The sequence below is a fragment of the Anas platyrhynchos genome, chromosome Z (genome assembly GCF_047663525.1).
Source record: "Anas platyrhynchos isolate ZD024472 breed Pekin duck chromosome Z, IASCAAS_PekinDuck_T2T, whole genome shotgun sequence".
Classification (NCBI taxonomy): domain Eukaryota; kingdom Metazoa; phylum Chordata; class Aves; order Anseriformes; family Anatidae; genus Anas; species Anas platyrhynchos.
Window position 1 is genome coordinate 10,817,859 of NC_092621.1, and position 12,056 is coordinate 10,829,914.

The 12,056-nt window shown below is 61.3% G+C and overlaps 1 protein-coding gene across 2 annotated transcripts in view; it reads left to right on the forward strand.

Moving 5' to 3' along the window:
• The window catches only part of TLN1 (talin 1), a 29,980-nt gene that overhangs the window by 14,283 nt on the left and 3,641 nt on the right, over window positions 1–12,056 (forward strand). For both annotated transcript variants that reach the window (XM_038169880.2, XM_038169882.2), the window contains 28 exons: window positions 594–707; window positions 794–928; window positions 1,012–1,140; window positions 1,218–1,320; window positions 1,398–1,606; window positions 1,704–1,823; window positions 1,963–2,160; window positions 2,492–2,631; window positions 2,956–3,049; window positions 3,221–3,310; window positions 3,418–3,540; window positions 3,639–3,782; window positions 3,889–4,050; window positions 4,152–4,292; window positions 4,513–4,694; window positions 4,837–4,969; window positions 5,313–5,414; window positions 5,539–5,709; window positions 5,832–5,981; window positions 6,209–6,310; window positions 6,422–6,541; window positions 6,614–6,760; window positions 7,693–7,859; window positions 8,108–8,291; window positions 8,465–8,590; window positions 8,855–8,971; window positions 9,050–9,235; window positions 9,360–9,467. In XM_038169880.2, coding sequence (XP_038025808.1) covers window positions 594–707; window positions 794–928; window positions 1,012–1,140; window positions 1,218–1,320; window positions 1,398–1,606; window positions 1,704–1,823; window positions 1,963–2,160; window positions 2,492–2,631; window positions 2,956–3,049; window positions 3,221–3,310; window positions 3,418–3,540; window positions 3,639–3,782; window positions 3,889–4,050; window positions 4,152–4,292; window positions 4,513–4,694; window positions 4,837–4,969; window positions 5,313–5,414; window positions 5,539–5,709; window positions 5,832–5,981; window positions 6,209–6,310; window positions 6,422–6,541; window positions 6,614–6,760; window positions 7,693–7,859; window positions 8,108–8,291; window positions 8,465–8,590; window positions 8,855–8,971; window positions 9,050–9,235; window positions 9,360–9,467 — 3,897 coding nt within the window. The remainder of the gene's footprint in view (window positions 1–593; window positions 708–793; window positions 929–1,011; window positions 1,141–1,217; window positions 1,321–1,397; window positions 1,607–1,703; window positions 1,824–1,962; window positions 2,161–2,491; window positions 2,632–2,955; window positions 3,050–3,220; window positions 3,311–3,417; window positions 3,541–3,638; window positions 3,783–3,888; window positions 4,051–4,151; window positions 4,293–4,512; window positions 4,695–4,836; window positions 4,970–5,312; window positions 5,415–5,538; window positions 5,710–5,831; window positions 5,982–6,208; window positions 6,311–6,421; window positions 6,542–6,613; window positions 6,761–7,692; window positions 7,860–8,107; window positions 8,292–8,464; window positions 8,591–8,854; window positions 8,972–9,049; window positions 9,236–9,359; window positions 9,468–12,056) is intronic.

A 12,056-nucleotide genomic window follows, 5' to 3' on the forward strand; every position in this document is an offset into this window, starting at 1 on the left:
TGGCAAAATGTTAGTGGGGTTTGGCATCTGTAAAGGGGTCGGGGATGGCTCTGGGTGTTGTTATAGAGCACTGGGTTCTGGGGGATGCCTGCAAGGATGCTCTTGAGGGGCTAGGTTCATGTCTGACTCTGATCATGTCTGATTCTGATCAATGATCGTGAGCTCATAGAATGGTTTGGGTTAGGAGGGACCTTTAGGATCATTTAGCTCCAACCCCCTGCCATGGGCAGGGACACCTCCCCCCAGCCCAGGCTGCCCCCAGCCCCATGCAGCCTGGTCTTGGGCACTGCCAGGGATGGGGCAGCCACAGCTCCTCTGGGCAGCCTGGGACAGGGCCTCACCACCCTCTGAGTGAAGAACTCCTTCCTTATATCTAAACTAAATTTACCCTCTTTTTTTTTTTTTTTTTTAAAGCAATTTCCCCTTGTCCTATTGCTACACTCCCTGACAGAGCCTCTCTCCACAGCCACCATCGGTCAGACCTGCGGGTGGCCGAGCTGCAGGGGGCAGGGAGGGCAGGTTTGGCTGGAGCCACCGGAGGGACCTGCACTCTCCGTGTCCCCTGCGGTGACTTTTACCTTCTCTCCTTGCAGGTGGTGGCTGACCAGATCCCCATGCTGGTGCAGGGTGTGCGGGGAAGCCAGTCTCAGCCAGACAGCCCCAGTGCCCAGCTGGCTCTCATCGCCGCCAGCCAGAACTTCCTGCAGGTACCCCCAAACCTGCTGCCTGCCGCGGGCAGCCAGGGGACAGCCAGCTGTGTGCCACCCCGTCTCACCCCTCTTTCTCTTGGCAGCCCGGTGGGAAGATGGTAGCCGCAGCCAAGGCCACCGTGCCCACCATCACCGACCAGGCATCCGCTATGCAGCTCAGCCAGTGTGCCAAAAACCTGGCTGCAGCCCTGGCCGAGCTCCGCACGGCTGCACAGAAGGTGAGAGGCTGCTGGAGGAGGGTGGGACAGCTCTAAATGTGGCCAAGCTCCTGCAAAACCGCTCTTCCTTCTCCCCACCACAGGCGCAGGAGGCCTGCGGGCCCCTGGAGATCGACTCGGCCCTGGGCTTGGTGCAGAGCCTGGAGAGGGACCTGCAGGAGGCCAAGGCGGCCGCCAGGGATGGCAAGCTCAAACCTCTGCCTGGAGAGACGGTGAGGGGGCACACAGGGTGCTGTGCACGGGGTTTGGGGGCTGTCTGGGTGGGGTGTAACCCCTGCTCGCCCTGCAGATGGAGAAGTGCGCCCAGGACCTGGGGAACAGCACCAAGGCCGTCACCTCTGCCATTGCCCACCTGCTGGGCGAGGTGGCCCAGGGCAACGAGAACTACACAGGTACCAGCCCTCATGCCCTGGCCGTGCCCCGTGGAGGGGCTGTGCTCTCTCTGACTGATCACTCTCCCCCCTGACAGGCATCGCTGCCCGGGAGGTGGCCCAGGCGCTGCGCTCGCTCAGCCAGGCTGCCCGCGGCGTGGCGGCCAACACGTCGGACCCGCAGGCGCAGGGTGCCATGCTGGAGTGCGCCAGCGACGTGATGGATAAGGCCAACAACCTCATCGAGGAGGCCAGGAAGGCGGTGGCCAAGCCTGGAGACCCCGACAGCCAGCAGCGCCTGGTGCAGGTGGGACCGGGACCCCGGGGGAGGCAGCGGGATGGAGGCAGGGTGATGGGGGTGGCCCAGGGACCCTTGCTCAGGTCCAGGCTCTTGTCCTCTGCAGGTGGCCAAGGCGGTGTCTCAGGCACTGAACCGCTGCGTGAACTGCCTGCCTGGGCAGCGGGACGTGGACGCTGCCATCCGCATGGTGGGAGAGGCCAGCAAGAGGCTGCTGTCGGATTCGGTGAGCTCAGCGCGGGGCTGAGGGGGACGGGGAGGTGTTGCGGTGCGCACCGGCCGTGCTGGATGCTCTCCGGCACGTCCCCAGGTGTGTGAGGGTGCTGGGCTCACCGTGCTGCTCCTGACCCCCTCCCTGCCTCCAGTTCCCTCCCAGCAACAAGACCTTCCAGGAGGCACAGAGCCAGCTGAACCGGGCGGCAGCGGGACTCAACCAGTCTGCCAACGAGCTGGTGCAGGCATCGCGGGGCACCCCGCAGGACCTGGCCAAGTCCTCGGGCAAATTCGGACAGGACTTCAACGAGTTCCTGCAGGCGGGCGTGGAGATGGCCAGCCTGTCCCCGGTGAGAGCAAACACCCGTTTGGCAGTCCTGGCTACGGTGGGAGGCTGCTGAGTGCTGGGGGAGGCATGCAGCCACGAGCAGTGGTTCGGGGACTGCTGTGAGCTGCTGTGGGTAACACCCTCGAGATGGAGCCTGGAGGTGGGATAAATAGCAAGAGCAGGGGAGGAAGTGGCTTGCGTGCAGTGAGTGTAGTCACCAAACGCTTGCTGCTGGTGGCCAGCGGGTGGGTTGGGTGAAGGGAGCTGGCGCAGCATAGAAACCACCAGAGAAACTCAGGGGGTGGGCAGGGAGCTCGGGAACCTGCTGTAGGTGACTTTTTGGCTCCCTGCAGAACAAGGAAGACCAGGCGCAGGTGGTGTCAAACTTGAAGAGCATCTCCATGTCCTCCAGCAAGCTGCTGCTGGCAGCAAAGGCGCTTTCTGCCGACCCTGCGTCCCCCAACCTCAAGAATCAGCTGGCAGCGGCTGCACGGTAGGAGGAACTGCTCGGGCTGCGTGGAGGGAGGTGGGCAAGTGCCAAAGTGTGTGCTGGGCCAGCAGCTTCAGGAGTCCTGGTGTTTGCCTCCATGCTGCTCAGCTTGCTCTGGGGCTGTCCTGAAACCATTTATCTAACGTCATCCTGGCCTGGCTGCCAAAAGAGACAGGCCCTTGGGCTGGTAGGAGTGTCCTCCAGCCCGAACCTCTGCCCGTTTCCTGCACCAGGACATGCCCCACAGCCAGGTTAAGGATGTTTGCAGTGGTGGTGGCTCTGGGCGGTGACGGTGGCACTGATCCAGGCGTTGTCTCTCCCCGGCAGGGCTGTGACCGACAGCATTAACCAGCTGATCACCATGTGCACCCAGCAGGCGCCAGGACAGAAGGAGTGCGACAATGCCCTGAGGGAGCTGGAGGTGAGAACTGGAGAATTCTGCTTGGCTGGGTGCTGGGATGTCTGGGGCGGGGAGAGGAGCAGCTCCTCTGTGCCACACGAGGCAGGAGAGAGCAAAAAGGAGCTGCAAGTGCACAGTGATGTGGAGAGCTCGGACCCTTCCCCTTGACGTGCCACCCGTGTGTCTCTCTAGACGGTGAAGGAGCTGTTGGAGAACCCCACGCAGACCGTCAATGACATGTCCTACTTCAACTGCCTGGACAGCGTCATGGAGAACTCCAAGGTGGGTGTCTTCCTGCGGGTTACAGGCACCCGGCTGGCGGAGCACGGTGAGCCCTGAGGCTGTGGCAGCCAGCGGTGGTCTCCAGCTGGTGGCCGTGTGTCCCGCAGGTGCTGGGCGAGTCCATGGCCGGCATCTCGCAGAACGCCAAGAACAGCAAGCTGCCCGAATTCGGGGAGTCCATCAGCGCCGCCTCCAAAGCTCTCTGCGGGCTCACCGAGGCAGCAGCCCAGGTGAGATGCGCTCGGTCCCAGCCCCATCCATCTCACCCGGTGCTGGGAGCCTTCTCCTGCCCCGGTGCAAGCCCTCACTGCCTCTCTTTTATCCGCAGGCTGCCTACCTGGTGGGAGTTTCAGATCCCAACAGCCAGGCGGGACAGCAGGGCCTGGTGGACCCAACTCAGTTTGCCAGAGCTAACCAAGCCATCCAGATGGCCTGCCAGAACCTGGTGGACCCAGCCTGCACGCAGTCACAGGTGGGTGTGAGGTTGGGCACCACCACGGCCGTTTTCCTGCCTAAAAGGGGGTGCTGGAAAGCAGGGAGGTGCTGCGGGTCCTGCCTCACCCTGCTCTCCTCCCCAGGTGCTGTCAGCAGCCACCATCGTGGCCAAGCACACCTCGGCCCTGTGCAACACGTGCCGCCTGGCCTCCTCCCGCACCGCCAACCCCGTGGCCAAGCGCCAGTTCGTGCAGTCGGCCAAGGAGGTGGCCAACAGCACGGCCAACCTGGTGAAGACCATCAAGGTGTGTTGGGGTTGGGGTGGCAGTGGCCAGCCCCGCAGAGCTGGGATTTGGGGTGTGCTGAGGGATGGGTGGCTAACTGCTGGATCTCATCTCCACGCCAGGCCCTGGATGGAGCCTTCAACGAGGAGAACCGGGAGCGGTGCCGCGCGGCCACGGCTCCTCTGATAGAGGCTGTGGACAACCTGACAGCCTTCGCCTCCAACCCCGAGTTTGCCACCGTCCCTGCCCAGATCAGCCCCGAGGTGGGGTGCCGCTGGGGCAGGGAGGGGGTGGCCTGGCTGTGGTGGGCGCTGCGGCAGGGTGGGGAGGAGCTTGAAATGGGACCCAGAGCCGAAATGGTGTCTGGAGGGTGCGATGAGGAGGCAGCACTGAGCATTGGGCACCGAGGGGCTGCTCCTGGGTGAGGAGAAGGGGCGACGTGCCCCTCCGTCTGTGTCACTGGGCCTCCGTCTCCCTGCGCAGGGACGCAGAGCCATGGAGCCCATCGTCTCGTCTGCCAAGACCATGCTGGAGAGCTCTGCCGGCCTCATCCAGACCGCACGCTCCCTGGCCGTCAACCCCAAGGACCCGCCGCAGTGGTCGGTGCTGGCCGGGCACTCTCGCACCGTCTCGGACTCCATCAAGAAGCTGATCACCAACATGAGGTGAGGGCCGTGAGGGCCTAGACGGGGCTGCGGCCCTCTCAGCCTGCCTGGAGTGCTTGGCCAGAGCCCCTGCTGATGGTTTCCCCTGGCTGGGCTCACTCCACGAGGACGTTTTGGCTCATCTGGCCTGTCTGTCACGCAGGGACAAAGCTCCTGGGCAGCGGGAGTGCGATGAGGCCATCGACGTCCTCAACAGGTGCATGCGGGAGGTAGACCAGGCCTCCCTGGCGGCCATCAGCCAGCAGCTGGCCCCTCGAGAAGGCATCTCCCAGGAGGTGAGCGGGGGACAAAGTCCTTGTCTGGAGCCCCTGCTGGCCTCCTCTGCTTCCACACAGGGCTTTGGGAGCCCTCCTTGTGTCTTCAGCATCCGCCCAGCCAGGTGCTGGGTAGAGCAGCCTTCTTCCAGGCTTTGTGTCCCTGCTGTGTGTCTGTCTTGGAGGGACAGAGCAGGGCTGTGCAGCACCCTGTCTGCCAGCCCTCGGAGCCAGAGCTTGTTGTTCAGCGATCAAACATCACCTGGGAGCCCTGCTTAACGGGGGCAGGCTAACTCCTCCCCAGCAGAGCTCAGCGAGGCCAGCCTTGCCGCGGCCTCATGCCGTGCGCTCTTTTTCACAACAGGCTTTGCACAACCAGATGATCACGGCCGTGCAGGAGATCAACCACCTGATCGAGCCCGTGGCCAGCGCCGCGCGGGCTGAGGCCTCGCAGCTGGGACACAAGGTAACGGGAGGGGATGGGTGGGGAGGGGGCGTTGAGGCAGCAGGCGTGTGGAGCACCCCACATCGGGAGGAGGGGTTGTGAGCAGCCTCCAGGAGCTGCTGGCACTGACGCTGCTGTTCCCTAGGTGTCCCAGATGGCTCAGTACTTTGAGCCACTCATCTTGGCGGCTATTGGCGCTGCCTCCAAGACACCCAACCACCAGCAGCAGATGAACCTCCTGGACCAGACCAAAACGCTGGCCGAGTCTGCCCTGCAGATGTTGTACACTGCCAAGGAGGCCGGTGGGAACCCCAAGGTGAGCAGGAGGTGCACATGGTGAGCCTCGGACACGTGCCACGTGTCCTACGTGTGGCACCAAAACCCAGAGCTGGTGTCCCTGTTGTCTCTTCCTTCTCTCACTCCGTCTCCTCCTTGCAGCAAGCCGCCCACACGCAGGAGGCTCTGGAGGAGGCCGTGCAGATGATGAAGGAGGCTGTGGAGGACCTGACCACCACCCTGAACGAGGCAGCCAGCGCCGCGGGTGTCGTCGGGGGCATGGTGGACTCCATCACCCAGGCCATCAACCAGGTGAGGGGAACGCAGAGAGGGCTGGGGAAAAGGAGGAGGCAGAGGCAGGGAGAGATGCAGAAGATGTTCAGATCTTTCGACATCAAAATTCTGGGGTTCAGGGTGGTGAGGGCACACTCAGGGCCATGGTGGGCACAACCTGAGGCAGGGCAGCACGAGTCTCCTGCTGTGCTGTGGCCAAGCAGGATCACTGGGCAGGGCCAAAGTCTCCCAATGTTTTCTTTCAGCTTGACGAGGGGCCAATGGGTGAACCAGAGGGGACCTTTGTGGACTACCAGACCACGATGGTGAAGACGGCCAAGGCTATCGCAGTGACCGTGCAGGAGATGGTGGGTGCAGAAGCAGTGGTGCTGCCGCCTCGCCCAGCAGGGCAGCTGCCCTCCTTGCTCCCCTGTCCCACCCTAAAGCCCGTCTGAGCCCTGCTCTTCTCCCACCTGCAGGTCACCAAGTCCACCACCAACCCAGACGAACTGGGCATACTGGCCAACCAGCTGACCAACGAATACGGGCAGCTGGCACAGGAGGCCAAGCCGGCTGCGCTCACCGCCGAGAATGAGGAGGTGAGAGCATCGTGAGGGGGGACCCGGGCAGGGTGTCCCTTCGGGCTGTCTCACGCCTGTATTTTCTTGCAGATCGGCTCCCACATCAAGCGCCGGGTGCAGGAGTTGGGTCACGGCTGTGCTGCCCTGGTGACCAAGGCTGGAGCCCTGCAGTGCAGCCCCAGCGATGCCTACACCAAGAAGGAGCTGATCGAGAGCGCGCGCAAGGTCTCCGAGAAGGTGAGCGGCTGCAAGGGTCCCAGGGCGGGTACCAGGAGGGGAGGAAGGATGTGAGAACAACTCTGGATTGAGCCACGTGCCCTTTGAGCCTCCACCAGGGGTTTTCATGTCACCCTGCTGGGCTCTGTCTGCTCTCTGGCCCTGGCACAATTCAGCTGGTGCGGCAGAGGATGGGTTCCCCTCCTGGCACCATCACAACTTGCACTGTGATGGGCAATTGTGGCAGCCAGGTGCTGCCTGCTGAAGTGCTGGTAACAGCCTGCCAAGGAAGACTGATCCACACGCTGCTGGCAGCCCAGGGCTCTCTAAATCAGCCCTTGCAGAGGTGTGTGTAGTATTTGCTGTGCCTCCAGTAAGCCTGAAGCTCATGCTAGGTGATCAGTATCCCCTGCACCTTTTGCTAGCCTGATGGAAAGCATCCTGCCCATCAGCCAGTCTGAAAAAGCACACTGATTAGGAACAGACCAAAAAAAATGGTTTAAAAAATACAACTGATAAGGGTAGAGTGGCAATGCTTGCAAGCAAGATTACAGAGGCAAAGCAAACACTGCTTCGTACCACCTGGCACATGTCTGCGTGCCCGGGGCCTCCTCCTGGTTCTTCCTTTCCAAGCTTTTACTTTCCGTCAGGAAACTTACTATCTTACGAGCTCTTGCCAAAGCACAGAAATTGAGCTTAGCACTTACAGAAGGAAGGAGCTGTAATGTTCTGATAAGGTGCTAGCCCTGTTTGTTTGGAAAGCAGCAGAGTGCAGTGTCTCCTGTACCCACAAGCACGATAGGTACGAGATAAAAATAAATGGGAGCTAAGAAGGGGATGAAGGATCCTGTTTGGATTGAAGGGTGTCTGTCCTGGGGAGGTGTCAGAGGTGTGTGGTAGGGATGTCCTGAGCCTGCTGTGCCTCTCTCAGTCACCCTGCTCGTACCACGCAGGTGTCCCACGTGCTGGCAGCCCTGCAGGCTGGGAACCGCGGGACTCAAGCCTGCATCACCGCTGCCAGCGCCGTCTCTGGCATCATCGCTGACCTCGACACCACCATCATGTTTGCCACGGCAGGGACCCTCAATCGGGAGAACTCGGAGACCTTCGCTGACCACAGGTACCAGGGTGGGGGGTACCACACCTTGGCCAGCCCCTGCTCAGCTGGGGACAGGGGGCAGGCTCTGCCCTGCTACTCACATCTCTGTAAGCTCAGCCCCAAGGAGACCTGCGAGTTCGGGTTGTGCCGGCAGTTTTTCCCCTCCAGCTCATACAGATGGAAGGCAGGGAGCAAGGAGCACGTGTGCATGCAGAGGCTTCTCTGTTTTTTCCTTAAACACCCCTCTCTGACTCCCTTCTTCTCCCCAGGGAGGGCATCTTGAAGACAGCCAAGGCGCTGGTGGAGGACACCAAGGTGCTGGTGCAGAACGCCACGGCCAGCCAGGAGAAGCTGGCGCAGGCTGCCCAGTCCTCCGTGACCACCATCACCCGCCTGGCGGAGGTGGTGAAGCTGGGTGCTGCCAGCCTGGGCTCTGAAGACCCAGAGACTCAGGTAGGGTGGGGTGTGTGGTTGAGTTTTTTGCCTGGTGCTAGCAGAGCTGGCTGATTTGAACGCCGTGTAGATGGCATGTTCTGGGGTGCCCGAATTTTCTGCTGCTGGGCCACCCCACCCGCAGCCTGAGTGTGTCCACAGCAAAGCCGTGACCTTGGTCTTGCTCTCCCCAGGTGGTTCTGATCAATGCTGTGAAGGACGTGGCCAAGGCACTTGGGGATCTGATCGGTGCCACCAAAGCAGCTGCTGGCAAAGCTGGGGATGACCCTGCTGTCTACCAGCTGAAGAACTCCGCCAAGGTCTGCACTGGGGTGCAACGGGGAGAAGGGGATGGGGCAGGAGGGCTGGAAGAAGAGGAGGAAAGGACTTCTGTGCCTGTCTGGGGATGGGAGGACAACTGGGAGGCAGTCAGGGCAAGGGGGCACAGAGATCAAGATGAGGAGGTGTGAGTGGAGTATGGAGAAGGGGCAGATCCAGACCAAACCACGAGGGAGGGACAGGCGCCGGCAGCATCCCGGAGCTTTCCGGGGGGCTTTTTCCCAGTTCTGTTCTCCCTCCCACAGGTGATGGTGACCAACGTCACTTCCTTGCTGAAGACAGTGAAGGCTGTGGAGGACGAGGCCACCAAGGGGACGCGGGCACTGGAGGCCACGATAGAGCACATCCGCCAGGAGCTGGCGGTGAGCGCAGCGCCGCGGGGCTCCCCCCCTGCCCTCCTGCCTCCCCAAAACCTCACCCCTGTGCCTCTCTCTTCTCAGGTCTTCTCCTCCCCGGTGCCTCCTGCTCAGGTCTCCACCCCGGAGGACTTCATCCGGATGACGAAAGGCATCACCATGGCCACGGCCAAAGCTGTGGCCGCCGGCAACTCGTGTCGGCAGGAGGATGTCATCGCCACGGCCAACCTGAGCCGCCGCGCCATTGCGGACATGCTGCGCGCCTGCAAGGTGCCACGGGGATGGGCAGGGGTTGTGGGGCGGGCACGGGGCTGGGGGACAAGCAGGTGGCCTGTTTGAGCCCCTATATGGCAGGGGAGGCGTCCTGATACGAATTTCTGTCCCTGGGTTGCAGGAGGCCGCCTACCACCCCGAGGTGAGCGCCGACGTGCGGCAGCGGGCACTGCGCTTCGGCAGGGAGTGTGCCGATGGGTACCTGGAGCTGCTGGAGCACGTGCTGGTGGTGAGTGTCCCCAGACTCCTTTTCCGTGGTTTGCTGAGGCTTCCCTTGAACAACGGGGTGCTCCCCAGATCCCCGTCTTCCTTTGGGCTCTGTAGATCTTCTTCCCTCTGAGGTCTTTTTAGTGCGCTCCCCATGAGTGCCCGAGGTGAGCCCTGCACGGGGCTGAGCGCAGGGGAGGAGGTGGCATGGGGTCACTGCTGGCACACAGGTGTGTCCTCCAGGTCCTGCCTTGAAGGAGAGACCTGCTGGCTGCCTTGAGCCTGCACAGCTCTTCATTGCTGCAGTGCTCCGGGCTAAGGTTGCTTTGACCTGAGCTAGACAGTCGATGTTAAAATCAACTTGAAAAAGCTGGTGACAGGTCCCTCTCCCGTTCCTCGCCCCTGTACCCACTGTGTGGCCCACCTCCGTCCCCGTGAAGGTCCCGCAGAGGAAAGGAGCACCTCTCGTGCTCCCTGATTGCTTAGGCAGGCAAGGTGAGGAGGGATGGGAGGGCCGCCTGCAATTACTTACGGAAGCAGATGTCGGAGTGATCAGCAAGCTCTAAAGAAAAGTATTTGGCTAACAACAGATGGAGATTAACCGGCCATAAACAGATGGAGGCTGGAAATTCGACAACACAGGAACAGAATCCTGAAGCAGCTTCCATTATGAGTGGTGGGAGTGAGAAAGAGCCAGTGTGAAAACAGAGCTCGTTAAGCTCGCACAAGGGTGTGCGAGACAGGCAGTGCCTGCGGTGGCAGAGGTGTTGACTGCAGAGGCCAGCTGCACCCTCCTGATCCAGCCCTCCTCCAGCTCAGTCCTCCCGAGCCCTTCAGCTGGCCGCTTTAATGAGCTGCCCTGCAAGATCGGTGTGGCTCGAATGAAGCAAATTAAGGCTGGATTAAGCAGGAGATGGGAAGAAAGGGTGCAGTGAGGTGCTTCCAGCGGTTTGCATTCTTGGCAAGATGCTGAGAGCTGATCTTGCTGCAGGGGTGGATGCACAGAGCGCGTGCCTGCAGAGCTGATGATAGCCTGGACCTGGAGCGAGGAAAAAGAGCGAGCGTGGGGTCTGTGAACAGCATGGTTTCACTAGGGTGGTTAAAAAGGGACTGAGAACAAAGAGGGAGGCAGGCAGGACCCGAGGGCTAGACACTGAAGCCAGGCATGGGGGAAACCAAAGGATGGTTTTATCTGGAGGACATAGGGATACGGTTCCAAGGGGGGCAGTGAGTTTTCCGTGCTCTGCATCTAGATCAAATGTCTTTCTGGAAGATGCTCCAGCCACTCGTTAAGTCACCGCAGCCAAGACCGAAGTGCTAGGTGAAATTCTCTGGCTGACCTGTTGTTAACAGATGATTGGGCTAATGACATACTGTGGCAGTGCCCAAGGTCAGACTGCTCGCAGAAGCGTGCTATTCCCCTGCATTTTGGGTGTCGCCTTCCAGCCGCCACGCGATGTCTCCTGAGTTTCATACGTGCAGCCCATCCCGTGAACTATTCACCGGAGGTGCATCTTAGCAAGCTTCTGGCCTCCAGAAAGAGGACCGTTTAGCAACTTTAAAAATCTTGTCGGGGCAGATGACAGAGTTAATAACACGGCTTTTCGCCCAGGCGTGCTCAGGAGGGCAGCGTGGAGGTGCTGGGGGGGCAGTCAGCAGCTCTTTGTCAGCCCTGCCCCAAACGGAGGGATGTGGTTGGGAAGGTTGTGGACAGGACGCTGCCTTGCCCCCAGCAGCAGTGGAGGCTTGCAGTGTGTGTGCTGGATCAGTCCTTTTGGGAACCAAGGCCACGGTGTGCGAGCAGGAGCGGTCAGAGTGCAGGGGAGTTATTTGGCTGGGGATGGGAAACGCAGCTCCCAGGGAAGGAGCCAGCCAGCAGCATATTTCACTGGGGAGGGGAAGGAATGCGAAGCTCCGTGGGGACGTGGTATTTGGTAACAATAGGTCTCCATCACCAAAAGCAGGGGAATGCAGGCTGAAAAGTGCAGGCAGAGAGCTCAGGGTGGGGAGCAGCGAGGTGCCCCGTCCACCAGGCAGCAGGCAGGGCTGAAGTTTGCAGCGGTGATGGCAGCAGGGCACGGGACCTCCCCACCTTCCTCCCCCCTCTCCTCCTCACCTCCACCCCACCCCGCGCGTGTCCCCGTTGCCTGCCAGGGCATTCACTGCCTTCTTCTCTCTCCCCTCGGTGCTCCCCGTCAGCCGGTGAGTACGGCGACACTCGGTGTGCCTGCCGGTGCCTAACCTCAGCATGAGCCTTTGCTGGTGGCGTGCCCAGCCTGGTGCTGGGGTGGCACGGCTGCTGCCGTGTGGTTTTGGGGCAGGACCCCGCTGTCTGTGCCTCTACTCACCCTGCTCGAGCTGACGTGTGGCCTCGGGCGTGCCGTGGTGTGTGCATGGAAGTGCTTTGAGTGGGGAGGAGGAGGTCCTTGGGGGGGAAAAGGGGATCCTGCGGGGGGAAAAGGGGACCCTGGGGGGCAGCTGCTGAGCGCTGGAAGGACCCTGACTTAAATGAGGACCTCGGTGCTGCGAGGTGTCCCAGAAGGTGTGGACTGAATAGGGCCAAGGGAAAGGAAAAGATGAGCTGGCTTGAGACAGGATGGCAATCAGTGAC